Source organism: Pelobates fuscus, chromosome 11, assembly GCF_036172605.1.
Source record: "Pelobates fuscus isolate aPelFus1 chromosome 11, aPelFus1.pri, whole genome shotgun sequence".
NCBI classification, from domain to species: Eukaryota; Metazoa; Chordata; class Amphibia; order Anura; family Pelobatidae; genus Pelobates; species Pelobates fuscus.
Genome location: NC_086327.1, coordinates 10,657,346 through 10,684,758, shown reverse-complemented (window position 1 = coordinate 10,684,758; position 27,413 = coordinate 10,657,346). Strand labels below are relative to the sequence as shown.

General features: G+C 45.0%; 1 protein-coding gene across 1 annotated transcript; it reads left to right on the top strand.

Annotated features, from left to right (window-relative positions):
• The first annotated feature begins 454 nt into the window (after positions 1-454).
• SH2D5 (SH2 domain containing 5) lies at positions 455-27,413 on the top strand. Its single transcript, XM_063437131.1, has 10 exons — positions 455-601; positions 2,334-2,516; positions 2,837-2,917; positions 3,826-3,900; positions 4,897-5,043; positions 17,148-17,393; positions 18,167-18,338; positions 21,789-21,873; positions 26,389-26,548; positions 26,699-27,413. The coding sequence occupies exons 2-10, from the start codon at positions 2,445-2,447 to the stop codon at positions 27,098-27,100; spliced, it is 1,440 nt and encodes a 479-aa protein (XP_063293201.1). The 5' UTR covers positions 455-601; positions 2,334-2,444; the 3' UTR covers positions 27,101-27,413.

Here is a 27,413-nt window from a genome sequence, read left to right as displayed (position 1 = left end):
CTCTGTTATGTATACCGAGTATAGCTCTCAGATATAAGGGCAGGGTGTAGCTCAGGTAACACTCGGGTATGAGGAGAATAGACAGCTCAGGTAGATCTCAGGTATGAGGAGTATAGACAGCTCAGAGAGATTTCAGGTATGAGGAGTACAGACAGCTCCGGTAGCTCTGTTATATATACCGAGTATAGCTCTCAGATATAAGGGCAGGGTGTAGCTCAGGTAACACTCAGGTATGAGGAGAATAGACAGCTCAGGTAGATCTCAGGTATGAGGAGAATAGACAGCTCAGGTAGATCTCAGGTATGAGGAGTATAGACAGCTCAGAGAGATTTCAGGTATGAGGAGTACAGACAGCTCCGGTAGCTCTGTTATATATACCGAGTATAGCTCTCAGATATAAGGGCAGGGTGTAGCTCAGGTAACACTCCGGTTATCTCTTCAGTTATGTGGGCTGCTGTCAGGTATGCAAACGCACGCCCTGTCCTAGGAGGGGCTGGTATGGAATAATCTGAGACAGGAATAGATAGTAAATCCGGTGGAGGTGCTCAGTCCACATAGAGGAAGTAGCCAGGTAGAGACATTGGAGACCCAGTGTGAGCAGGTAAATCTATAATACTCTGTATGTTCTGTTAGAGTGTGATGTGATGTGCCATGCATGTGTGTGCACTGTATAAGTGTTTTATAATGTAGGTCTGTGTGTTAAATGAAACCAGATAGAGTTTGTACCGTATAGAATGTTCATCATTCGCCATAGCACAGCATGTGTACAGTGCAGGACACACGTACACGTTATACAGAGAGAATGTGTGTGAGCTCATAAGTTACAAATATATTTATTAAACACATTTTTGCCAAAGCTATGTTTGTGTAAATTGCAATACAAAAATAATCAATTTGTAAAATTTCTTCAACTCTGCTTGCCAATTTTTGTCCTAATTTTACAATTTGTATTTAGTGAATAAACACCTCGGTTATTTCCCGTACACACAGACAGTCCTGTTCTAACTGGCCCCAAACTACAGTAAGGATGTGAATGGATGGCGTGTGTTTACATGTGTGTGATTCAGTCCTAAAGCTGACAACAGAGAGTGACAATGTTATATGCCAGTCAGACTAGTTAATAAAATAATCCAATCATCCTAACATCTCCATACCATAATCCACAGCGCGCCGCTCTTAGCTGACGTTTAACCCTTTATTTGCCAGATTGACTTTTGTGACACTTTAACTGTAGACAGTGGGGCCTTTTGTGGATCCATCTTACTTCAAGTTCTTTATCCAGTCCCCATTATGTTAAGGAAATCTGAAAAATGATTCTCTATCCTACATTAATGCGTGTAATATTCCTTCTTATGTTACCCGTCTACATCCTGTCTCAGTTAGACAGCGTCCATGATGCCATATCGTTGATAAGTTATTATTAGTTTATAGTAATCACAGATATTTAACATTTTGGATCATTTGTGGGATAGCAGAGACAATGGCGTAGCGTGGGTTTTCAGCGCCCGTGACAAGGCAAGTATTGCATCCCCTAACCCGTGGACCGTTAACAATTCCCAAGTCCCTCAACGGGCGCCTAGATAACCTAACTCCTCCTTCCTTACCCGCGTTGTCTCTGTGATGTGTGTGACACTGATAGTTGTGGTGTTGCATAATTTGTTTAGTCCATATCTCGCCTAAAGTAATTTGTATACACTATATACATTTCTTTAGGCATGAGGTGGATTTTAAAAATTACACAACGCAACTATCGGTGTCACACATGTCACGGACACGAGGTGGGTAGGGAAGGAGGATCGAGGTTATCTAGGCGCCCGTTACCGGCGTACCGGTATGATACCATTTAATCGGCATTTACATAATGCCTATTAAATAACGTGTTTTCCCATTTGAAGATACCGTAGGTATCTTTACATGAGAAATGATGCTATTAATATTCATCGTGTAATCCAATTTACTATAATTTTTTATCTAGAATAATGAGATTATATTTTATATTAAAAATAATCATACGATATTAATTATTTTACAATTCTAGTTTCTCTATAACCTTTTGATTGTCATGTGCATCTCATTCTCCATATTATAACTTTACTGACAGAACTGGTGGTGATGTCCCATGTACACTGTTATTGATAGGAAGCTGTGTGCTGTAATGTCGATTTTACAACAGCTGCAAAGCAATGTGCTTTTACAATCTTAGCACATAATAAATACATACTGGCGTACGTGATCATCCCTGCTTGAATAGTTAGACAGTGATTTTATCTCCAGTATGAAGTCGTTACTCCATATCAATATCATGTTTATCAAAACTGTTTTGTCTCTTCAAGGAGATTGACGAGATAGGAGATTTCCTGAGATGGGTCCTTTTCATGGTTTCCCTAAAATGAAACCATGAGTGGTTTGACTGAACAAGAGGATTTGTATTCAATTCCCACAAAATGAGGAAGAGACCAGGACGAGCATGCAGTCCAGGAACGGCCCATGCTGAAGTCTTAATCAAGTTCACAGAGGTGGGTAACTTTGCCCTAGAACAGGGGTTCCCAACCCAGTCCTCAAGAACTCCATACCAGTCGAGGATTTAGGGATTACCCAGTTGTGTCTAAAGTGTTGTTGTTTTTAAACAAAAAACAGTAAAGCTCCTTTAAAAAGGTTTGGTTTTAAAGGAGGAAGGAACGTTAGAAAGGTTGGCTGGTCCACTTTATAAGGAGGTAACCAATTGTTGGAAAGGATGGGAATTATTCTGCACCTAGCTAGCTCATAGATATTAAGTGATATGTGACAAAATTATGGTTTACTGAGTTGGTGACATTCATTGCTCTTCTTCTCTTAGTACGTCGGTTCGTTTGCTGTGAAGGAACCTGATTGGAGGAAAAGAGTGTGGATCATCGAAGAACAGATGCGTTCTCTTAAGGTGAGCAAAATTGGAAATACAGTGACTCGATCGTCATTAGTAACAGAAAAACAACAACAAAAGGCAACATGCATCGATACGAAGGGTCCAAAGTTAATTCCACATTTTCTGACTTGGAAAATAGTTACAACTCGCATATTATGGGCTAAAATGTTAAACTGATTTAAATTCCTGACAAGCGCCCTTTTCATATTATAAAATATCTATAATTCCCACTTTTAATGCATTAATCATACACGGGTGGCCCTCAAAACCCTCTACATCAAATCTATAGGGTCTAGCCGCACTATATCATGGGAGATGGGAGGTTTCGCATTCTCAAATTTGTCTGAATTCTTACTCTTGATCCTTCGCTTAGCACGGATAATTACTAAAATGTGAACTGTTAGTTATTAAAAGTAAATATAAAATAACTTTCAAAATTTAGCTAAAAACTATTTGACATCTTTGTTTTGAGTTTGACTATTTTAGGATAAAATTTGAAATTCAATTCAAATTCCCAACATTTCAGACTTAAATTAATTATCCATGACCGTCTTAGATGTTTACTTTCTGAAACAAAGATGAATTTGCAGAATCAGCTGAGAGTTTAGGGAATGGCTTCCTGTAGGTTTAGTAGTCTCCAATAAGTTGACACAGGGCAGGTAGTACACAGAGCAGTGTGACTGTGGAAGCAGTAAAGATTAACAGTGATATTGAAAACGTAGTTCCACTTAAAGCAATACCGACTAACAGTGATCCTGAAAGAGTAGTAGATACTGGGAATAGCCTTCCAGTGGAATCAGTAGAGGTAAACACAACTGGCATGTCCTCTCATAGTATGAGAGCAGCTGACTTAAAATAACACCGGACAGCAGTTTATAATAAAATGTATTGGCTCGGCTGACCCAGATAATGTACCCCTGCAGGATTGCCCCAGGCGGAGGGCTGTGATTCTCCGATTCTGTCTTCAGGGAGTGAAGATGTATGATGCAGAAAATGAGGTATTATACACTGATAGAGACACCCGGGACTTTACCCTTGTACAACACTACTGGAAAATTACAACATAACCTTTAACCGATTAAACACAATCTCCCAGCATACTGAAATCTGTTTATATTACAACATGGTGGGTGAGTCAGCCTTTATAAGAACAATAAAACATTTTTTATTGAACTGGCTTTATATAACCATCCCATAGATGAGCCAACACTCACATCTGTGTGAGCTAACCTGACTCTCAATGGCTTAGAGTTACAAATGATATAGATCTATTTATATAGTAATGTTTCCTGTATGGATAGTGATCATTGTGGGTTAGCAATCACAACTCTCCAGGCTAATCTGACTCTCAATCTCCTGTGGTTATAAATGAAATAGACCTATTTATATGTTAATGTTTCCTGTATCTGTCCACAATATATTAAACAGATACTGGGGAAATACTTGGGGGATACGGTTTACATCAGCACTCACATGTCTGCGAGCTAATCTAACTCTCAGTCTCCAATGGTTATAAATTATATAGACCTATTTATATATTAATGTTTCCTATATCTCTCTACACTAATCTGACTCTCAATCTCTTGTGGTTATAAATTATATAGACCTATTTATATATTAAAGGGATACTGAGGGGATACAAAGTGATCTGTTTACATCATCACCCACATCTCTTCATGCAAATCTGCCTCTCAATACCTTTAGGTTATAAATGGCATGGATTTATATTAATGTTTCATGCATAAATACATACTGGGTTATTTACTAAAATGAAAAATGTCAGGCATTGAAAGTGAATTTCAAATCTAAGGACAAAGTAGGCACACTGGAAAAGACTCCAATTATGCTTCCATTTGGCTACTTTGGCCTCTTACACTTCCTTAAATAACACTGATAGCGGTCAGTGTTCATCCCTGCAAGCTAACCTGACGTTTAATGTCCCAATGTCATAAATGATTTAGGCCTCTTCATAAACCCTCAGATTCGTGTTTTAGATACTGTTGATGGCCCACGCTCTCCGAAGAATTCAGTACACCACCTGCCGCCCTGAAGACTGCCAGTTTGCCTTTGTGTCCCATAATCCACAGAGCTCTTCTCATCAACTTTTCTGCCATCTGTTTGCGGTCAGCCAACCTTACGAGGTATGTTAACCAGCCTAGAAAAACACATTACCCAGCCAAGCAAGGTATGTAAGCCAGCCTAGAGAAGCATGCTAGCCATCCAAGCAAGGTGTCATAGCCAACCTAGAAAAGCATGCTAGTCAACCAAGCGAGGTACCATAGCCAGCCTAGAGAAGCATGCTAGCCAACCAAGCGAGGTATCATAGCCAACCTAGAAAAGCATGCTAGCCAACCAAGCGAGGTATCATAGCCAGCCTAGAAAAGCATGCCAGCCAACCATGCAAGGTACCATAGCCACGCTAGCCTAGACAAGCATGCTAGCCAACCAAGCGAGGTGTCATAGCCAACCTAGAAAAGCATGCTAGTCAACCAAGCGAGGTACCATAGCCAGCCTAGAAAAGCATGCTAGCCAACCAAGCGAGGTATCATAGCCAACCTAGAGAAACATGCTAGCCAACCACGCGAGGTATCAAAGCCAGCCTAGCAAAGCATGCTAGTCAGCCAAGCAAGGTATCATAGCAAGCCTAGAGAAGCATGCTAGCCAACCAAGTGAGGTATCATAGCCAGTCTAGAGAAGCATGCTAGCCAACCGAGCGAGACTTCAGAGCTGGGCCCATTACTCCCGTTAAGGGGAAACCCTGATTTCCCGGCTGACGAACAGGGCCCAGTGGGGAGGGCGATGAGACACTTTAGGTTCCCACAAAGGAGCGATGTGCTTAGAACCCTGTGTGGTGAACCCACTGGACAACCTTTTTCCAGGCACAACACACACTTGTACCCTCCATTATGAGGGCACAGCTCTCGGGATATGTCTCCTCGATCCTCCGAAAGTCATGTTTATCCAGGGACATAACAGATTTTTAGTTCATGTGTCTATATGACTCAATGGTACCTAAGAACATTTTGGCAATATATAACATGCTGACAGTGGGACGATACCTGCTAGCTCCCCAATGCATGAGGATATGGGAGGAGGACCACCAGTCATCTTTTTTGAATGAGGAGTGGGACAAGATGATTGGATTGATACAGAAGAACCCGGTGTCGGTCAGAGTACAGGAGAACTCGTTTAAAATATTTGCAGCTAGATCAAACCAGATGCAACCAATCAATACCAGGAACGTGCTGGCGGTGCGAAGAGGAATAGGGCATGTTTCTTCACTTACAGTGGAACTGTAGACTACTTAAACCATATTTGGAGGCAATCAGTCATGTACATAGTGACCTGTTGGAGGAGCCCCTCTCCATAGAACTGGCAACATTCCTGCTACATCACACTCAACTACCACTACGAGTCTATAAGCGCTAAGTGACTTTGAGTGTCTTGAATGCAGCAAAGGTGTTGGTGCCACGGTTATGGAGACAGATGTGTACTCCTCCACTGCGGCAATGGGTGGAGGAGATCAAAGAAACAAGGACATTTGAAGACCTAATGGTTGTCTCCGTTCGAGATAGGAAGCGATACACCCAATGCTGGTTCTACTGGCTTGAATTCCTGTATTCAGACAATTTTGCTCAATTTGGATGGGCTCACGAGCTGTGAGATATGAGGAGAGGCCAATGTTCGGTTGACCTTGGACCTGCTGAGGGTGAACAAACCTGATCAGAAGTCAACGGCATCATCCTCTGCCTGCACCTATGGCGCTCTCTTTCTTCCCTCCTCTGTCCTCTTTTTCTCTCGAACCAACAGGTAGGCACACCGCAGGGGCAGCTTGGCCGCTTAAATGCTCTTTTCTCTGCGTAGAAGTATGGTGCTCCTATCTCACATGGGTACAAGTGTCAAGGTCAAGTCTGAGACTTGATAAAGGCTCAAAGAGGAGCCGAAACATTGTCTCCTTCTATGCCTGGATATTTCTTTTTTTCCAATTGATGTCTTCAGGGATTGGCCTCCCTTTCTGGAGCACCCTGCAGGAAGTATTGCCCCCTTTTTTAATGTGTGCATTTTACTCTTGTTTTTTGCAAACAACTGTAGTGCGGTATGATAGTCTGTTTATCATAGAAAGGTATGGTATACAGCCGAGCGAAGTATTATAGTCAGTCTATCATTAGAGAGGAATGGTATCCAGCCTAGAGAAGCATGAAAGCCAGCCTATCATAAAGAGAAATGGTATCCAACCTAGTAAGTTACGAGAGCCAGCCTAGCACAGACAGTAATAGTATCCAGCCTAGTGAGGTATGATAGTAAGGCTATCATAGAAAGGTGTGGTATCCAGCCTAGCAAGGTATGAGAGCCAGTCTATCGTAGAGAGGAATGGTATCCTGCGAAGTGAGGTATGAGAGCCAGCCTATAGTAGAGAGGAATAGTATCCAGCCTAATAAGGTATGAGAGCCAGCCTGTTGTAGAGAGGAATAATATCCAGCTGTCAGGGTACCTGAGGTCTCTACCTCTAAGGGAGGTAGAGACTTGGTGGTTTATCCGTCCAGGCGAGCTGTTTCCTCCGTTCCTCGCGGTTCATCCAGTCACTTAAACACCGGCCGCGAGGAATCCACGTCCTTTTCTAGCAGGACGCTCAATACGTGACGTCATGACGCTATCACGAGCGACCTGTCACTCAAGTCTCCGATATCCAATCGGTACTTGTCAGAGGCGTGATCACCATCCAGAGCCAGGGTATTTAAGCTTACTTCTCACTTCAGCTCATTGCCCTGTCGTGGTTCTAGCTTGTCTAGTCACTCAGCGCTCTGGTATTCTTGTTTGCTCTATTGGTTTTGACTCGGCTCGTTGTACTACCCTGCTTCTCTGTTATCCCTTGACCCGGCTTGTCTCTCGCTTATCTGTCTTCTCGTTCCCTCGACCTCGGCTTGTCTCTGACTATTCTCTATTACTCTCGGTACGTTAGTCCGGCCATTCTAAGGCCCGGTATACGTACCTTTCCTCTCTTTGTACTCTGCGTGTTGGATCCCTGTCCCGATCCTGACATTACGACAGGGCCAATGGATCCTGCAGGTACAAACAGTCAGCTTGGTTCTTCGGATTCCAGGTTTGACGCCATGGAGCATAGGATGGATCAGATGGCTTTGGCACTACAGGCACTTTTGTCCCGTGCTAGTAATCCACCTGAGGAGACACGTACTCCTTCTATTTCTCCTGCAGTCTCAGGTCTAGAGGTAGCCACTGTAGGTGCTTCTTCCCGTATTACCCCACCAGTACGTTATGGCGGGTCACCGGAGAAGTGTCGTGGCTTTCTAAACCAGATTAGCATCCATTTCGAATTACAACCCCGCTCTTATCCTACTGATAGAGCGAAGGTTGGATTTATTATCACTCTACTCATTGAAAAAGCTTTGAGATGGGCCAATCCTTTATGGGAGAATGATAACCCACTAGTCTATAATTATAATGCCTTTGTAGCTGCGTTTAGAAGAACTTTTGACCCCCCTGGTAGGAAGGTCAATGCAGCTAGATTACTGTTGCGCCTTAGACAAGACAATCGAACACTTGTGGATTATGCACTAGAGTTCAGGTCCTTGGCGGCAGAAGTTAAGTGGAACGAACAGGCTTACATAGATGTGTTTCTGAATGGGTTATCAGATGTAATTCTTGACGAGGTCGCTACTAGAGAACTCCCTGAAAATTTGGAGGATTTAATTTCTTTTATATCTCGTATTGATGAACGCTTAAGAGAGAGGCTGAACACTCGAGATAGGACCCGTAGACCCTCCTTTAAACTAGCGCCTACCTTTCAAATTTCTGAGTTCGAGGACTTACGTATTCCTGAACCTATGCAGATAGGCACTACTCATCTCACAGAGAGTGAGAGACAGTACAGGAGAAGGGAGGGCTTATGTATGTATTGTGGAGTCAGGGGTCATTTACGCCTAAACTGTCCCAATCGTTCGGGAAACGCTCGCACCTAAGTTCCTCTAGAGGACAGGCCTTGGGTGTTTCTACTTTGTCCTCTATTCACAACTACAAAGAGCTCAGGCTTCTGTTACCCGTTTCTTTAAAGTGGGAGAAGGGAGTAGTTAAGACTATGGCACTAATCGATTCTGGAGCTGCTGAGAGCTTTATAGATCAGGGTTTTGCTGCCAAGCATGCTATTCCATCCCAGTTAAAAGAGACACCACTGGCCGTTGAGGCCATCGATGGTAGACCGTTACTTGAGCCTGTTATTTTCCATGAGACCATACCGATTAACTTAACTGTTGGCATCCTACATAGAGAGGACATATCCTTACTGCTCATTTCTTCTCCGTCTATTCCCATAGTGCTGGGGTACTCCTGGTTGAGGAGACATAACCCTATTATTAATTGGGAGTCAGGGGAGATAGTTTCGTGGGGACAGAATTGTCAAGAGAAATGCTTGCGGAAAGTCTCACCTCTCGGCTTAACCAATACAGCGGCTAACTCTGATAATCCTACAGAGACACAAATTCCGTCTCAGTATCTAGATTTAAAGGCTGTATTTGACAAAAAGAAAGCCGATACCTTACCCCCACACAGGTCCTTTGATTGCAAAATTAACCTACTCCCTGGTACCATGCCGCCCAGAGGTCATGTATACCCGTTATCTACGAAAGAGAACTCAGTTCTAGAGGAGTATATTCACGAAAATTTAGACAAGGGATTCATTAGAAGGTCCTCCTCCCCTGCCGGGGCTGGATTTTTTTTTGTTAAAAAGAAGGATGGTTCTCTGAGGCCTTGTATTGATTATCGAGGCCTAAATAAGATAACCATTAAAAATGCCTATCCAATCCCCTTGATTACCGAACTCTTCGATCGTTTGAAGGGCTCTACAATTTTCACCAAGTTAGACCTCAGAGGGGCATATAACTTGGTGAGAATCCAGCAGGGACATGAGTGGATGACGGCATTCAATACTCGATATGGTCACTATGAATATACTGTTATGCCTTTTGGGTTATGCAATGCACCAGCTGTATTCCAGGATCTGATAAATGAGGTTCTTAGGGAGTTTCAGCAAGATTGCGTCATTGTATACCTAGATGATATACTCATTCATTCTAGTGACATTGAGATTCATCACAAGCAAGTCAGGAGGGTTTTGCACAAGCTTCTCCAGCATGGCTTGTACTGCAAGTTGGAGAAATGTAGCTTTGATCAAACCCAGGTAACCTTTCTCGGCTATGTGATCTCTGGGGAGGGATTTAAGATGGATCCGGATAAGCTCCAATCCATTCTAGAGTGGCCTTTACCCAAAGGTCTTAAAGCCGTACAGAGATTTATTGGTTTTTCTAATTATTATAGGCGCTTTATTAAGGGCTATTCTTCCATTATCGCACCTATCACTAACATGACCAAACAGGGGGCTGATACTAAGAATTGGACTACTGAAGCTCTCCTGGCGTTCAAAACTCTCAAGGAGCTTTTCGCTTCCGCTCCAATTTTAGTTCACCCCGACACTTCTCTGCCTTTTTTACTTGAGGTAGACGCATCAGAGACTGGTTTAGGTGCTGTCCTATCTCAAAGGTTGGGTGTTGATAAACCATTACATCCATGTGGATTTTTCTCTAAAAAATTGACCGGTACTGAGAGCAGGTATGACATTGGTGACAGAGAATTACTAGCGGTTATCAAGGCTTTGAAAGAGTGGAGACATTTATTGGAAGGTACTTTACATCCTGTTACCATTCTGACAGACCACAAAAACTTGTCTTATATCGGAGAGGCCAAACGTCTGTCCTCCAGGCAGGCTCGTTGGTCGTTGTTTCTTACCCATTTCAATTACGTTCTGACTTACAGACCTGGGTCAAAGAATTCTAAAGCCGATGCGCTATCTCGCCAATATGAGCCCTCTGCCTCAGTTGAACCACTGTTGTCCTCCATTGTACCCAAATGCAATATTATTGCTAATACCAGTCTCAAAATTCATTCTCCGCTACTTGACCAGATCTTGAAGTCACAACATCTAGCTCCTGGAAACACTCCTGAGGGAAGAAACTTTGTTCCTCCTGAACTTCAACTGGAGCTCTTACAATGCTTTCACGAAAGTAAAATAGCTGGTCATCCTGGTATTCGCAAGACATACTCTCTGATATCCAAGGATTTCTGGTGGCCTTCACTTCGAAAAGATATCGAGGAGTTCGTCGCAGCTTGTGAGACTTGTGCCAAGACTAAACTACTTCATGCATCTCCATGTGGTCTGTTACACCCCTTGGACATTCCTGAGAAACCTTGGTCCTGTTTGTCCATAGACTTTATCGTTGATTTGCCTGCTTCCAAGAGACAGACTGTTATTCTCACGGTGGTGGATAGATTTACTAAGATGGCCCATTTCGTGCCATTACCTAAACTTCCGACTTCTCCTGAATTGGCGGAGATTTTTGCGAGAGAGGTTTTTCGCCTACATGGGATTCCTTCAGAGATTGTTTCTGATAGAGGTTCTCAATTTGTCTCACGTTTCTGGAGATCCTTTTGTTCTCAAATGGGCATCAAATTGAACTTCTCCTCTGCCTATCACCCTCAGTCTAACGGAGCTGCTGAACGTACTAATCAAAAGATCGAACAGTATCTACGTTGCTTTGTTTCCGAACACCAGGACGATTGGGTCGGTCTGATTCCTTGGGCGGAGTTCGCACACAATAACCTTGTTTGCGATTCAACTCGCTCTAGCCCTTTCTTCATGAACTATGGCTTTCATCCTTCGATTTTTCCTTCGGTTTCCTCTTCTCAGGGGATACCGTCGGTTGATGATCATGTCGCCAACCTGAAGAAATTATGGGATCAGACTCGGCAAATTCTATTACATAGTTCCTCGCTGTTCAAGAAACACGCTGACAAGCATAGAAGAGCGGCTCCTGTTTTTGTTCCTGGGGATAGGGTATGGTTGAGTACCAAGAATATTCGCCTAAAAGTTCCATCTATGAAATTTGCTCCTCGTTACATAGGCCCTTACAGGGTTCTCACTCGTATCAATCCGGTTGCGTATCGCCTTGCTCTGCCACCTGCCTTACGCATTCCTAACTCCTTTCATGTCTCCTTGTTGAAACCTCTTATTTGCAACAAATTCTCCTCTAAGGCCTCCTCACCTCGTCCTGTTCAGGTGGAGGGTCGGGAGGAGTACGAGGTCAGCTCCATCATTGACTCCAGAATTTCAAGGGGAAAATTGCAATATCTGGTCAACTGGAGGGGATATGGTCCTGAGGAGAGGAGTTGGGTACCTCAGGAGGACGTTCATGCTTCTCGCCTTCGCAGAGCATTTCACCTCCGCTTCCCATCTCGCCCCGGTTCATTCCGCCCGGTGGGCGTATCTGAGAGGGGGGGTACTGTCAGGGTACCTGAGGTCTCTACCTCTAAGGGAGGTAGAGACTTGGTGGTTTATCCGTCCAGGCGAGCTGTTTCCTCCGTTCCTCGCGGTTCATCCAGTCACTTAAACACCGGCCGCGAGGAATCCACGTCCTTTTCTAGCAGGACGCTCAATACGTGACGTCATGACGCTATCACGAGCGACCTGTCACTCAAGTCTCCGATATCCAATCGGTACTTGTCAGAGGCGTGATCACCATCCAGAGCCAGGGTATTTAAGCTTACTTCTCACTTCAGCTCATTGCCCTGTCGTGGTTCTAGCTTGTCTAGTCACTCAGCGCTCTGGTATTCTTGTTTGCTCTATTGGTTTTGACTCGGCTCGTTGTACTACCCTGCTTCTCTGTTATCCCTTGACCCGGCTTGTCTCTCGCTTATCTGTCTTCTCGTTCCCTCGACCTCGGCTTGTCTCTGACTATTCTCTATTACTCTCGGTACGTTAGTCCGGCCATTCTAAGGCCCGGTATACGTACCTTTCCTCTCTTTGTACTCTGCGTGTTGGATCCCTGTCCCGATCCTGACACCAGCCTAGCGAGGTATGATAGTTAGTCTATCATTAGAGAGGAATGGTATCCAGCCTAGTGAGGTATGAGAGCCAGTCTATCGTAGAGAGGAATGGTATCCAGCCTAGTGAGGTATGAGAGCCAGTCTATCGTAGAGAGGAATGGTATCCACCCTAGTGAGGTATGAGAGCCAGCCTGTTGTAGAGAGGAATGGTATCCAGCCTAGCGAGGTATCATAGTTAGTCTATCATTAGAGAGGGATGGTATCCAGCCTAGTGAGGCATGAAAGCCAGCCTATCATAGAGAGAAATGGTATCCAGCCTAGTGGGGTATGAGAGCCAGCCTATCATAGAGAGGAATAGTATCCAGCCTAGTGATGTATGAGAGCCAGCCTATAGTAGATAGAAATGGTATCCAGCCTAGTAAGGAATCATAGCCAGTCTAGAGAAGCATGCTCGCCAACCAAGCGAGATTTCAGAGCCGGGCCCATTACTCCAGCCTATAGTAGAGAGGAATGGTATCCAGCCTAGTGAGGTATAATAGTTAGTCTATCATTGGAGAGGGATGGTATCCAGCCTAGTGAGGTATGAGAACCAGCCTATCGTAGAGAGGAATGGTATCCAGCGAAGTGAGGTATGAGAGCCAGCCTATAGTAGAGAGGAATAGTATCCAGCCTAATAAGGTATGAGAGCCAGCCTGTTGTAGAGAGGAATAATATCCAGCCTAGCGAGGTATGATAGTTAGTCTATCATTAGAGAGGAATGGTATCCAGCCTAGTGAGGTATGAGAGCCAGTCTATCGTAGAGAGGAATGGTATCCAGCCTAGTGAGGTATGAGAGCCAGTCTATCGTAGAGAGGAATGGTATCCAGCCTAATAAGGTATGAGAGCCAGCCTGTTGTAGAGAGGAATAATATCCAGCCTAGCGAGGTATGATAGTTAGTCTATCATTAGAGAGGAATGGTATCCAGCCTAGTGAGGTATGAGAGCCAGTCTATCGTAGAGAGGAATGGTATCCAGCCTAGTGAGGTATGAGAGACAGTCTATCGTAGAGAGGAATGGTATCCACCCTAGTGAGGTATGAGAGCCAGCCTGTTGTAGAGAGGAATGGTATCCAGCCTAGCGAGGTATCATAGTTAGTCTATCATTAGAGAGGGATGGTATCCAGCCTAGTGAGGCATGAAAGCCAGCCTATCATAGAGAGAAATGGTATCCAGCCTAGTGGGGTATGAGAGCCAGCCTATCATAGAGAGGAATGGTATCCAGCCTAGTGATGTATGAGAGCCAGCCTATAGTAGATAGAAATGGTATCCAGCCTAGTAAGGAATCATAGCCAGTCTAGAGAAGCATGCTAGCCAACCGAGCGAGATTTCAGAGCCGGGCCCATTACTCCAGCCTATAGTAGAGAGGAATGGTATCCAGCCTAGTGAGGTATAATAGTTAGTCTATCATTGGAGAGGGATGGTATCCAGCCTAGTGAGGCATGAGAGCCAGCCTATCATAGAGAGGAATGGTATCCAGCCTAGTGAGGTATGAGAGCCAGTCTATTGTAGAGAGGAATGGTATCCAGCCTAGCGAGGTATAATAGTTAGTCTATCATTGGAGAGGGATGGTATCCAGCCTAGTGAGGCATGAGAGCCAGCCCATCATAGAGAGGAATGGTATCCAGCCGAGTGAGGTATGAGAGCCAGTCTATTGTAGAGAGGAATGGTATCCAGCCTAGCGAGGTATGAGAGTCAGCCTATCGTAGAGAGAAATGGTATCCAGCCTAGTGAGGTATGAGAGCCAGCCTATCATAGAGAGAAATGGTATCCAGCCTAGTGAGGTATGAGAGCCAGTCTATTGTAGAGAGGAATGGTATCCAGCCTAGTGAGGTATGAGAGCCAGTCTATTGTAGAGAGGAATGGTATCCAGCCTAGCAAGGTATGAGAGCCAGCCTATCATAGAGAGGAATGGTATCCAGCCTAGTGAGGTATGAGAGCCAGTCTATTGTAGAGAGGAATGGTATCCAGCCTAGCGAGGTATGAGAGCCAGTCTATTGTAGAGAGGAATGGTATCCAGCCTAGTGAGGTATGAGAGCCAGTCTATTGTAGAGAGAAATGGTATCCAGCCTAGCAAGGTATAAGACCCAGCCTATCATAGAGAGGAATGGTATCCAGCCTAGTGAGGTATGAGAGCCAGTCTATTGTAGAGAGGAATGGTATCCACCCTAGTGAGGTATGAGAGCCAGCCTATCATAGAGAGGAATGGTATCCAGCCTAGTGAGGTATGAGAGCCAGCCTATCATAGAGAGGAATGGTATCCAGCCTAGTGAGGTATGAGAGCCAGAATATTGTAGAGAGGAATGGTATCCAGCCTAGTGAGGTATGAGAGCCAGAATATTGTAGAGAGGAATGGTATCCAGCCTAGTGAGGTATGAGAGCCAGCCTATCATAGAGAGGAATGGTATCCAGCCTAGTGAGGTATGAGAGCCAGAATATTGTAGAGAGGAATGGTATCTGTAGCGAAAGCCACTTCGCCACTGTGTTTTGGAGGGGGCTGCTTGCCCACCTCTTACCCTGTGACTACGGTCCCTGGGCGATTTGGCCCTTTATGCACGGTATTTGGGCATACTGTGGGTTATTGGGCTGCCCCAGGATTATGGGCCCTCTCATCAGCCCATACGAAACTTAAACCCCATGGCGTTTGAACTGTGTTTGTGGCATCTGAGCGCTGTTTGGATATGTTGAGCGCTCAGATCCAAGCCATCTGGGGATGGGTTGAATGTGGGGGTTCTGTTTAGTATAACAGGAGTTATGTATTTTTATGTCTTTTGGTGGTTGCTGGTAACATGTGCTTAATGGAGGCTGTGTTTGTCCCTGGATATAATTAAATCAGCTTCTCCATTGTCTCCAGGACAGAGGATTCTGTGGAACTAGTTTGAGCTGGAAAAACCATGCTTCCAGAAGGTCAAATGCACATTTGTACTAACTTTTGAACCCCTGGTCCAATTCGTATGATTTTTGAGTATGTTGTTCCCCTGAATGGATTGATTGTGAATATGTGAATATGTATTTTTATGCGAATGTGATGTATATTTTGGGAGTTATGAATGTTGTGTAAAAACTGTATTTTCCCTACCTATAATAATTGTATTTTCCAGTGTGTACAGATAATTAGTTTACAGGTAGAGGGGAGGGCTATGTATGGGATGTAACTATTGTGTTATTGGTTAATGTACGTTACTGTGTGTGTCCCTCCCCTTCATGGAAGCACCTAATAAAAAGGGCTGCAAGCTAGCAGCCAGAGAGTTCTATTTTTACCCTCAACTTGAGTCCTGTCTCTTATTGGGGGAATCTGCTACAAGGGATTGCTATGCTAGGCATATTCCCTTGCTATAATCACTGAGCTCGTGTAAGAGCTTGTTCCTGCTTCGTTCTGAAGGGAGATAGCTGCAGCCTGCGGTGCTTATGGTGTCTGGTGGAGTGCTTGGAGTCCTCTGGAAGCGCTAGGAGCATCCATCAACGGAGGGTACTCGGTCGGAGTACACGGAGCTCCGTTACAGTATCCAGCCTAGTGAGGTATGAGAGCCAGAATATTGTAGAGAGGAATGGTATCCAGCCTAGTGAGGTATGAGAGCCAGAATATTGTAGAGAGGAATGGTATCCAGCCTAGTGAGGTATGAGAGCCAGCCTATTGTAGAGAGAAATGGTATCCAGCCTAGTGAGGTATGAGAGCCAGCCTATCATAGAGAGGAATGGTATCCAGCCTAGTGAGGTATGAGAGCCAGCCTATCATAGAGAGGAATGGTATCCAGCCTAGCAAGGTATGAAAGCCAGTCTATCATAGAGAGGAATGGTATCCAGCCTAGTGAGGTATAAGAGCCAGCCTATTGTAGAGAGAAATGGTATCCAGCCTAGTGAGGTATGAGAGCCAGTCTATTGTAGAGAGGAATGGCATCCAGCCTAGCGAGGTATGAGAGCCGGCCTATCATAGAGAGGAATGGTATCCAGCCTAGTGAGGTATGAGAGCCAGCCTATCATAGAGAGGAATGGTATCCAGCCTAGTGAGGTATGAGAGCCAGCCTATCATAGAGAGGAATGGTATCCAGCCTAGTGAGGTATGAGAGCCAGTCTATCATAGAGAGGAATGGTATCCAGCCTAGCAAGGTATGAGAGCCAGTCTATCATAGAGAAGCATGCTATCAAGCCTAAAAATGTTAAACTTAGTAAACCGGTTAAGTTACAGTCATCAGCCTATCTAGGTATGCTAGCCAATCTAATGCAGTATGGTGGCCAGCCTAATGTAATATGTTATTTGTTGGCAATGCTTTCCTGCTAATAAACTTGTCCAGGAGTTTATTGCATCCTTCTCTCTCCAGGCTCATGGATTAAATCTTATCTTGTGCCGCTCCTTCCAACTTGAGTACCTGGTTCGGCACCCCGAGGTACGTGACGTGGAGCCCTCCACCGTGCAAACAGCATTCAAAAAACCCCAGAGAAAAGCATCTGAAGAGGATTTTGTAAGGAAGCCCCTAGATCCTGGATTGTTGTCTCAAAACATTAACGCCTTGATATCTTTTCGCCACCTGCCACGGACTGAACACTATGACTCCTCCAGCAGCCAAGTGAGTTATAACTATTATTTCACCGCTGGTAGCCAGGCACAGTCAAGTGTCAAAACATTTCCCTTTACTTCACTCCTGCAAATGTGGACTCAGTGACACAGCTCATAAGTTCCCCAGCCGGAGCAGATTTGTGCAACAGAGCAGACCAACAGGACTGCTCACTAAAATGGAAACTGGGGATTGAATGACCATGAAATTGATCATTTTAGGCTAAACTTCAGAACGTAAAAAAATGCCAACTCTTTTCTCTCTTGGTTAGTTTGGCTATAAATTACATTTTTCACACCATATTTCCAGAATTTCTGAGTTAGTGAATGATCTCAATGTTTTATCAGCTGCACAAGAAATATTATAAAATTCTGAAAAGCAGAATTTATTCAATAAAGAGTAAGTCATGGGTAGCTGATAGCCACATTGCAAATTGTAGTCCCGAAGAGTAATATTGTGAAAAATTCTGCAAATTGGCAAAGTTGTCAGTTTGCTTAAACAATAGTCAATTACTTGATCATAAAAATTACAGTAGAAGTAAACGTAACCCTCACTTAGTAAACTAAAATAATAATAATTATTATTATATATGAGTTCCAGCCAACTTGTAGTTCAGGGAATAATTCCCTAGTGATATTACTGAAATGTTGGCAAAACTGGGGAAACGTATAGTGACCATGCAAGGATGTAGAGTGCTAGTAATGTGAATACAGAACATGTACTCTGAGCCTCTACACTCAACGTGACTGGTTGCATTGCATAAATGGAATCCTGTCTCTTAGCAGGTATCTAAGGCCACAAGAATCCCACGAAGCTCTTCACTGGAATCTCCATATTGCTCACCAACATTGGTTCGGAAAAAAGCCATTCGGAGCAAAGTCCTCCGATCCGGTGCCTATCGCTCCCCTAATTATGAGTCCTTACTCCAGCGAGAGACAGAGGAGCAGAGTCCCCCTGGTAATCATCAAACCTCCATTCTTTACCTCTCAAGGTGTTATTCACAGACTTGTGCTAATCCAGGGTGTATGTGGACTATAGTGAATAACCGTCAGTAGGAGTAGAAAGTATTCCACACTCCTTATGAGTAAAGACTACTCTTTCTAATTCCAGCACTCAACATGAGTAAATATTACTCCTCTAGATTCTCATTCCCTGTATGACTTAAGACTACTTTATCTGACTGACACATGACATTGTATCAAGACTGCTCTACTCTTACACTCAGCATGAGTAAAGCCTATACGACTCGATCCTCACACTCAACGAGTGTAAAAACTACTGAAATCAAGCCGAGTTGTATTAGCACAGCAGCACATAAAAGGCAGGGCTCCATATTGAAGCCCAACTCTGTATTGTATTGTTAGTACAAATATAAAGATCTCGAAGGCAAACATGGCTGCAGAACAAGAGAGAGAGGAATTGAAGGAAGACAGGAAGATAACACACCGCCTCTCCAGCACCATAGAGACCATATAGAGTATAAACAATCGAAGGTCCCAGCAATAGCAACGAGTTCACACGACTCTCACACTCAAATAAATGGGGGAATTCAGTAATGGAGTTTTTCACTAAACTGGACATATTGGAAAATTGACAAAAATTGAGAAAATAATTACACATTTTAGATCAAAATAAGAAAAAATTGGGAAAAAAATATCCAACGCGAAAATATTTACCTAAAATGTGCAATTTTCCTTTAATGAACAACCCTCCCATAAAGTAATCTGGGCAGTATAGAGGCAATACATTGGAGGTAATTCACACAATTCACTATTCTGAATTAGTCTCTTCATATTTACTATGGCAAATTCAGTGATCAGAAGTCACCGATATAGTCCTGATACGGTTACAAGCAGACACTGATATAGTACTGACACGGTTACAGGCAGTCACCGATATAGTCCTGATACGGTTACAAGCAGACACTGATATAGTACTGACACGGTTACAGGCAGTCAGTGATATAGTACTGACACAGTTACAGGCAGTCAGTGATATAGTACTGACACAGTTACAGGCAGTCAGTGATATAGTCCTGACACGGTTACAGGCAGTCAGTGATATAGTCCTGACACGGTTACAGACAGTCAGTGATATAGTGCTGACACAGTTACAGGCAGTCACTGATATAGTGCTGACACAGTTACAGGCAGTCAGTGATATAGTACTGACACAGTTACAGGCAGTCACTGATATAGTGCTGACACAGTTACAGGCAGTCAGTGATATAGTGCTGACACAGTTACAGGCAGTCACTGATATAGTACTGACACAGTTACAGGCAGTCAGTGATATAGTACTGACACAGTTACAGGCAGTCAGTGATATAGTCCTGACACGGTTACAGGCAGTCAGTGATATAGTACTGACACAGTTACAGGCAGTCAGTGATATAGTCCTGACACGGTTACAGGCAGTCAGTGATATAGTGCTGACACAGTTACAGGCAGTCAGTGATATAGTGCTGACACAGTTACAGGCAGTCACTGATATAGTACTGACACGGTTACAGGCAGTCAGTGATATAGTACTGACACGGTTACAGGCAGTCAGTGATATAGTGCTGACACAGTTACAGGCAGTCACTGATATAGTGCTGACACAGTTACAGGCAGTCAGTGATATAGTCCTGACACGGTTACAGGCAGTCAGTGATATAGTGCTGACACAGTTACAGGCAGTCACTGATATAGTGCTGACACAGTTACAGGCAGTCACTGATATAGTCCTGACACGGTTACAGGCAGTCAGTGATATAGTCCTGACACAGTTACAGGCAGTCAGTGATATAGTGCTGACACAGTTACAGGCAGTCACTGATATAGTACTGACACAGTTACAGGCAGTCAGTGATATAGTACTGACACAGTTACAGGCAGTCAGTGATATAGTCCTGACACGGTTACAGGCAGTCAGTGATATAGTACTGACACAGTTACAGGCAGTCAGTGATATAGTGCTGACACAGTTACAGGCAGTCAGTGATATAGTCCTGACACGGTTACAGGCAGTCAGTGATATAGTGCTGACACAGTTACAGGCAGTCACTGATATAGTGCTGACACAGTTACAGGCAGTCAGTGATATAGTCCTGACACGGTTACAGGCAGTCAGTGATATAGTGCTGACACAGTTACAGGCAGTCAGTGATATAGTGCTGACACAGTTACAGGCAGTCACTGATATAGTGCTGACACAGTTACAGGCAGTCAGTGATATAGTCCTGACACGGTTACAGGCAGTCAGTGATATAGTGCTGACACAGTTACAGGCAGTCACTGATATAGTGCTGACACAGTTACAGGCAGTCACTGATATAGTCCTGACACAGTTACAGACAGTCACTGATATAGTCCTGACACAGTTACAGGCAGTCAGTGATATAGTCCTGACACGGTTACAGGCAGTCAGTGATATAGTCCTGACACAGTTACAGGCAGTCAGTGATATAGTACTGACACAGTTACAGGCAGTCAGTGATATAGTTCTGACACAGTTACAGGCAGTCACTGATATAGTGCTGACACGGTTACAGGCAGTCAGTGATATAGTCCTGACATGGTTACAGGCAGTCAGTGATATAGTGCTGACACAGTTACAGGCAGTCACTGATATAGTGCTGACACAGTTACAGGCAGTCAGTGATATAGTGCTGACACAGTTACAGGCAGTCACTGATATAGTGCTTACACGGTTACAGGCAGTCAGTGATATAGTGCTGACACAGTTACAGGCAGTCAGTGATATAGTCCTGACACGGTTCCAGGCAGTCAGTGATATAGTACTGACACAGTTACAGGCAGTCAGTGATATAGTTCTGACACAGTTACAGGCAGTCACTGATATAGTGCTGACACGGTCACAGGCAGTCAGTGATATAGTCCTGACATGGTTACAGGCAGTCAGTGATATAGTGCTGACACAGTTACAGGCAGTCACTGATATAGTGCTGACACAGTTACAGGCAGTCAGTGATATAGTGCTGACACGGTTACAGGCAGTCACTGATATAGTGCTGACACGGTTACAGGCAGTCAGTGATATAGTGCTGACACAGTTACAGGCAGTCACTGATATAGTGCTGACACAGTTACAGGCAGTCACTGATATAGTGCTGGCACAGTTACAGGCAGTCAGTGATATTGTCCTGACACGGTTACAGGCAGTCAGTGACATAGTGCTGACACAGTTACAGGCAGTCAGTGATATAGTACTGACACGGTTACAGGCTGGATTATTCACTAAAGTGAGAATTGTTTGATATTTAAGGTGAATTTCACACGTAAGGCCAGCAGTTTCCAAAGATAGTTATTTTTCGTTTATGGAATTAATGCTAGGAACCTGTTACTTTGCTTTTTGTTTACAATCCATTTATTTTAAAATCTTTTTTGCCCATTTCTCATTTAGATTCACAAAATCTTCAATCAGTCGATCTCCACGGGAACACGGACCTAATGCGGGATGCGGTCTGGTTCTTCGCTGGAATTAGTAGGTATGGTGACCACGATTGGAGAGCCAGACACTTTTACCCATTCACTGCTGAGGTCACCTTTTGCATTCTCCATCAGCAGAGAAGGGCTTTGCCCATGCACACTAATGCTGGGTCAGATTGTATTAAGGTGTGACTGGTCCCTTGTTTATGCTGGTAGCCTCAGTTCTGTTTCGGGCGGGAAGAATCATGATTATCCCAGTATGCAGCTGGTCATTAGGGGTTTTTGTACGTAATATTTTTTAAATTAGCTTTATCATGTAAAGTGTAGCCGTCATCTGTCTCTGGGTGTGCACTCTGATTTATACCATCATTCTGCTGGTAAATATTATAGCTGTTTTCTTGGATCACTGCACAAAGAGGATCTATCCCACCCATGGAACTCACTCACATTACCTGCAGACAATCTACTGATTGCAATCTGTGGATAACTTAGAAATCCTGGCTCAATGTCCTCGAGTAAATTTCCTATTTAAGGAATAGGCCAGATTTTGATTAAAGAGAATTCTGCAGACCCAGAACTACGTAGACATGTTGGAAACACCAGGGACATTAGTATTGAGTGACTGCCATGAACTAAATAATGACTTTCAAGGCAGTCTGCACTATGCCATACAGCCGAACATGTCAAGAGGGAATCTGGGAAACAGTAAGGGGACATGGCTTGTGTAAAGCGTGTGACAGCGGGCATTTCCCCTCTGATATCTAGCCTTCCAGTCGACTCATGACCTGAGAGCAGGCAGCATCTCCCCCCTGATATCCAGCCTTCCAGTCCGACTCATGACCTGAGAGCAGGCATCTCCCCGCTGATATCTAGCCTTCCAGTCCGACTCATGACCTGAGAGCAGGCAGCATCTCCCCGCTGATATCCAGCCTTCCAGTCAGACTCATGACCTGAGAGCAGGCAGCATCTCCCCGCTGATATCCAGCCTTCCAGTCCGACTCATGACCTGAGAGCAGGCAGCATCTCCCCGCTGATATCTAGCCTTCCAGTCCGACTCATGACCTGAGAGCAGGCAGCATCTCCCCGCTGATATCTAGCCTTCCAGTCCGACTCATGACCTGAGAGCAGGCAGCATCTCCCCGCTGATATCCAGCCTTCCAGTCAGACTCATGACCTGAGAGCAGGCAGCATCTCCCCGCTGATATCCAGCCTTCCAGTCAGACTCATGACCTGAGAGCAGTCATCTCCCCGCTGATATCCAGACTTCCAGTCAGACTCATGACCTGAGAGCAGGCATCTCCCCGCTGATATCCAGCCTTCCAGTCCGACTCATGACCTGCAGAACCATTGTGTTGTCAGCTGCAGGATTCAATGTACATTCTTTTATTTTTTTAAAATTCTTTATTTCTGTTGTGCAGAATGGTACAAAGGTTCCCGTAACGCCACAACAGCATAGTTAAGCATATGTACGTCAAATACAGCATAGTGTAGGCATGGCATTTGAGATATCAGAATTTTTTTTTATAAAAATGCCAGCGTATTGAGAGAAAACATGTGCGATACGACTGAGAAGGTTGCCGGAAATGGGAGGCATAATATGAGAACGCATGAAGCGTTATAGGCTATGCTAGGAAAAGGTCCTGGAAATACAAATGGCTAAGGCTTATGCTTTCTCATTGTGTCGGTAGCCAAAATGATGATGCTGAGTAACGGTGCCTAATGAGAGTCGCCTAAGCGCAATTAATATAGGAGAAGGAATCATTTTAGACGATTGCATGGCAGAATTTAGGTAACAGGCCTGCTAGTGTGCTCACGTTAGACAGGATAATGAAACAGACAGTAAATGTTAAGAAAATAAAAAACATATGGAGAGCTCAGGGTTCAATGCTAAGTCTATGGAGAGCTGCAGGGCTCAGTATTCACTCTATGGAGAGCTGCAGGGTTCAGTCTATGGAGAGCTGCAGGGTTCAGTCTATGGAGAGCTGCAGGGTTCAGTATTCAGTCTATGGAGAGCTGCAAGGCTCAGTATTCAGTCTATGGAGAGCTGCAGGGTTCAGTCTATGGAGAGCTGCAGGGTTCAGTATTCAGTCTATGGAGAGCTGCAGGGCTCAGTATCCAGTCTATGGAGAGCTGCAGGGCTCAGTATCCAGTCTATGGAGAGCTGCAGGGCTCAGTATTCAGTCTATGGAGAGCTGCAGGGCTCAGTGTTCAGTCTATAGAGAGCTGCAGGGTTCAGTCTATGGAGAGCTGCAGGGTTCAGTCTATGGAGAGCTGCAGGGTTCAGTATTCAGTCTATGGAGAGCTGCAGGGCTCAGTATTCAGTCTATGGAGAGCTGCAGGGTTCAGTCTATGGAGAGCTGCAGGGTTCAGTATTCAGTCTATGGAGAGCTGCAGGGCTCAGTATTCAGTCTATAGAGAGTTGCAGGGTGCAGTCTATGGAGAGCTGCAGGGTTCAGTCTATGGAGAGCTGCAGGGTTCAGTCTATGGAGAGCTGCAGGGTTCAGTATTCAGTCTATGGGGAGCTGCAGGGTTCAGTCTATGGAGAGCTGCAGGGTTCAGTCTATGCAGAGCTACAGGGTTCAGTATTCAGTCTATGGAGAGCTGCAGGGTTCAGTATTCAGTCTATGGAGAGCTGCAGGGTTCAGTATTCAGTCTATGGAGAGCTGCAGGGTTCAGTACTCAGTCTATGGAGAGCTGCAGGGTTCAGTATTCAGTCTATGGAGAGCTGCAGGGTTCATTATTCAGTCTAGGGAGAGCTGCAGGGTTCAGTATTCAGTCTAGGGAGAGCTGCAGGGTTCAGTATTCAGTCTATGGAGAGCTGCAGGACTCAGTATTCAGTCTATGGAGAGCTGCACATTGGCGGATCCAGGGGGGGGGGGGCAATGGGGCAATTGCCCCCCCTTTGAGAAAATATTGCTGCCCGATGCTCTCCCTTGCCGGTCCATGCAGGGCTGGTGCTATCCAAGCACCAGCCCTGCTGATTGCCATCACGGACCGGAGGGGAGATCAGTGATCTCCCTCCCCGGGCCACACAGGCAGATTGCTGGGCGGCCGGCAGGGGAGGGAGTGAGAGAGAGAACCCGGGGGAGCTTTTACCTGCAGCCCCGCCGGGTTCTCCTCTCGCGAGCACGGAGCATTACCATGGCAATGCCATGGCAATGAACTGCAGGTTAGAGTTCACTCTCTCCACTAGAACCACCAGGGACTGGAAGAAAGCAATGTCTCCCCCTCCCTCAGCACAGGTAAGAAGAGAGGGGGGACATTAGCTATATTTAGTTTGTTATTATTTAATAATTCAAACAAAAAAATTATCTTTAATCTGCCCCCCTTCCCCTTACACACTGCACCACACACAGCCCCCCTTACCTACACAGACCCCCTTACATACACAGCCCCCCCTTACATACTCAGCACCCCCTTACATACACAGCACCCCCTTACACACACAGCCCCCCTTACACACACAGCCCCCCCTTACATACACAGCCCCCCATTACATACACAGCCCCCCGTTACATACACAGCCCCCCCTTACATACACAGCCCCCCCTTACATACACAGCCCCCCTTACACACACAGCCCCCCTACACACACAGCCCCTCCTTACATACACAGCCCCTCCTTACATACACAGCCCCCCCTTACATACATAGCCCCCCTTACACACACATCCCCCCTTACATACACAGCCCCCCCTTACACATACAGCCTCCCTTACATACACAGCCCCCCTTACACACACAGCCTCCCCTTAAACACACTGCCCCAATACACACACTGCCTTCTTATACACACTGCCCCAATACACACACAGCCCCCCATACATACACACACATACACAGCACCACTCACACACAAACACACTGCACCCTTAACACACAAACACACTGCTCCCAATATCCAAATTGCTACCCCATACATACACTGCACCCCTCTCACACACGCACTACCCCTCCATACACATACTGCGACCCTCACATACACTGCACCACTCACACACACACACACACACACACACTACAGCCACTATCCCAGCAGACCCTGGGTAAGTTATCAAACTTTTTTTTAAAACGGTTTGACTACTTACACTAGGAGGGCACCACAGCAAATCCTGGCACCAAAACCACTACAGAGAGCTGTAGTGGTTATTGTGCCTGGCTTGTTTCTTAAAATGATCTGCCAGTGCCCCTCCCGAGATTAGCTTCTGGATCCGCCACTGGAGCTGCAGGGCTCAGTATTCAGTCTATGGAGAGCTGCAGGGCTCAGTATTCAGTCTATGGAGAGCTGCAGGGCTCAGTATTCAGTCTATGGAGAGCTGCAGGGCTCAGTATTCAGTCTATGGAGAGCTGCAGGGCTCAGTATTCAGTCTATGGAGAGCTGCAGGGCTCAGTATTCAAAATATGGAGAGCTGCAAAGTTTTTGTTTATGATGAGCTGCAGAGTTTTGTCTTCAGTTTATGCAGCGTTCACTTTCACTTTATACTGACACAGTTACAGGCAGTCACTGACATAGTCCTTACACGGTAACAGTCACTGATGGTCCAGGCAGTAATTTGGTTTCTGTTCTTCCACAGAGATACTGGGTTAACGTTACTGAAGAATGACAGGATGGGGGCGTTCTTGTTCCGTGCAGATCCCGGAAGTGAAGGGAATCTGACAATGTTCATAAGAACCCAGTGTGGTGTCATCCCGTACAAAGTCTACAGAACCTCACAGGGCAAGTACTGCTTGGAGGTAGGTGACGTATCAGATGGCGAACAGATAAGCGGATTTTATAGAGTGCAATGCAAATCTATCCAGTCTGTTCAGATCTGTAAAGTCCAGTGTAACTACTCAGTAACACCACGCTCAGTGTTCTTATAATTTCTTGTCTTGTTCTTTTAGCATCTCACAGAAGAGTTTGCCAGTTTGACAGCCCTGGTGGAGCACCATTCAGACCCCGATGCCACTCTCTTTAACCAGCTGGCTCATGGCCGTGTCAACCCGTGTTACGAGGTCAACGAACCAATCGTCGACTTCAAAGATATGATGGAACCCCAAAGCCAACCCCTATCAGACCCACACTCAGTCTCTCTAACAGAGTCTTCAGTTACCTCAGCTCAAACTCACACCACTCACAGTGAGCTACAGTCCCAATGTCCACCGTCTACCCCAGATATGCCCGGTCCCACTCCTACAGACCAAAGTCACCCCACCTCTAATAACTCCAACCATTCACTGTCACCCTCACTTAGATTCCCACTACCAGAAGGGGGGAGCAGTCCAACACACACAGTCTACAGGTAACAACTCTCTAACTCCCACTGTGTGTTGCTACCACAATTAACATTTCATTATCTTCAATCACACACAGTATTATTTCCACTATCTACTAATACTCACATGGTTAGTGGTCAGGCACTGTCAGCAATCCTAAAGAGAGTTCTCCTAACTCACCCAAAAGCTGTAATGAGGAATAGAAAGATAATATTATTATTAATATTTATTAAGCGCCACTTATACTTGTAACCAGATGAGTTGGATACCCAGGAACAGAGGGATTGAGTGCCGTGCTCGGTGAGTTTACACGCTATAGGGAATGGGGTATAGTGACACAGTA

Excerpts from the sequence above, each read along its gene's own strand:
- SH2D5 (XM_063437131.1), top strand. The coding sequence starts at position 2,445 with ATGAGGAAGAGACCAGGACGAGCATGCAGTCCAGGAACGGCCCATGCT. Across the intron at positions 2,517-2,836 it reads TCTTAATCAAGTTCACAGAG|TACGTCGGTTCGTTTGCTGT; the intron begins GTGGGTAACTTT and ends TTCTTCTCTTAG. Across the intron at positions 5,044-17,147 it reads CGGTCAGCCAACCTTACGAG|GCTCATGGATTAAATCTTAT; the intron begins GTATGTTAACCA and ends TTCTCTCTCCAG.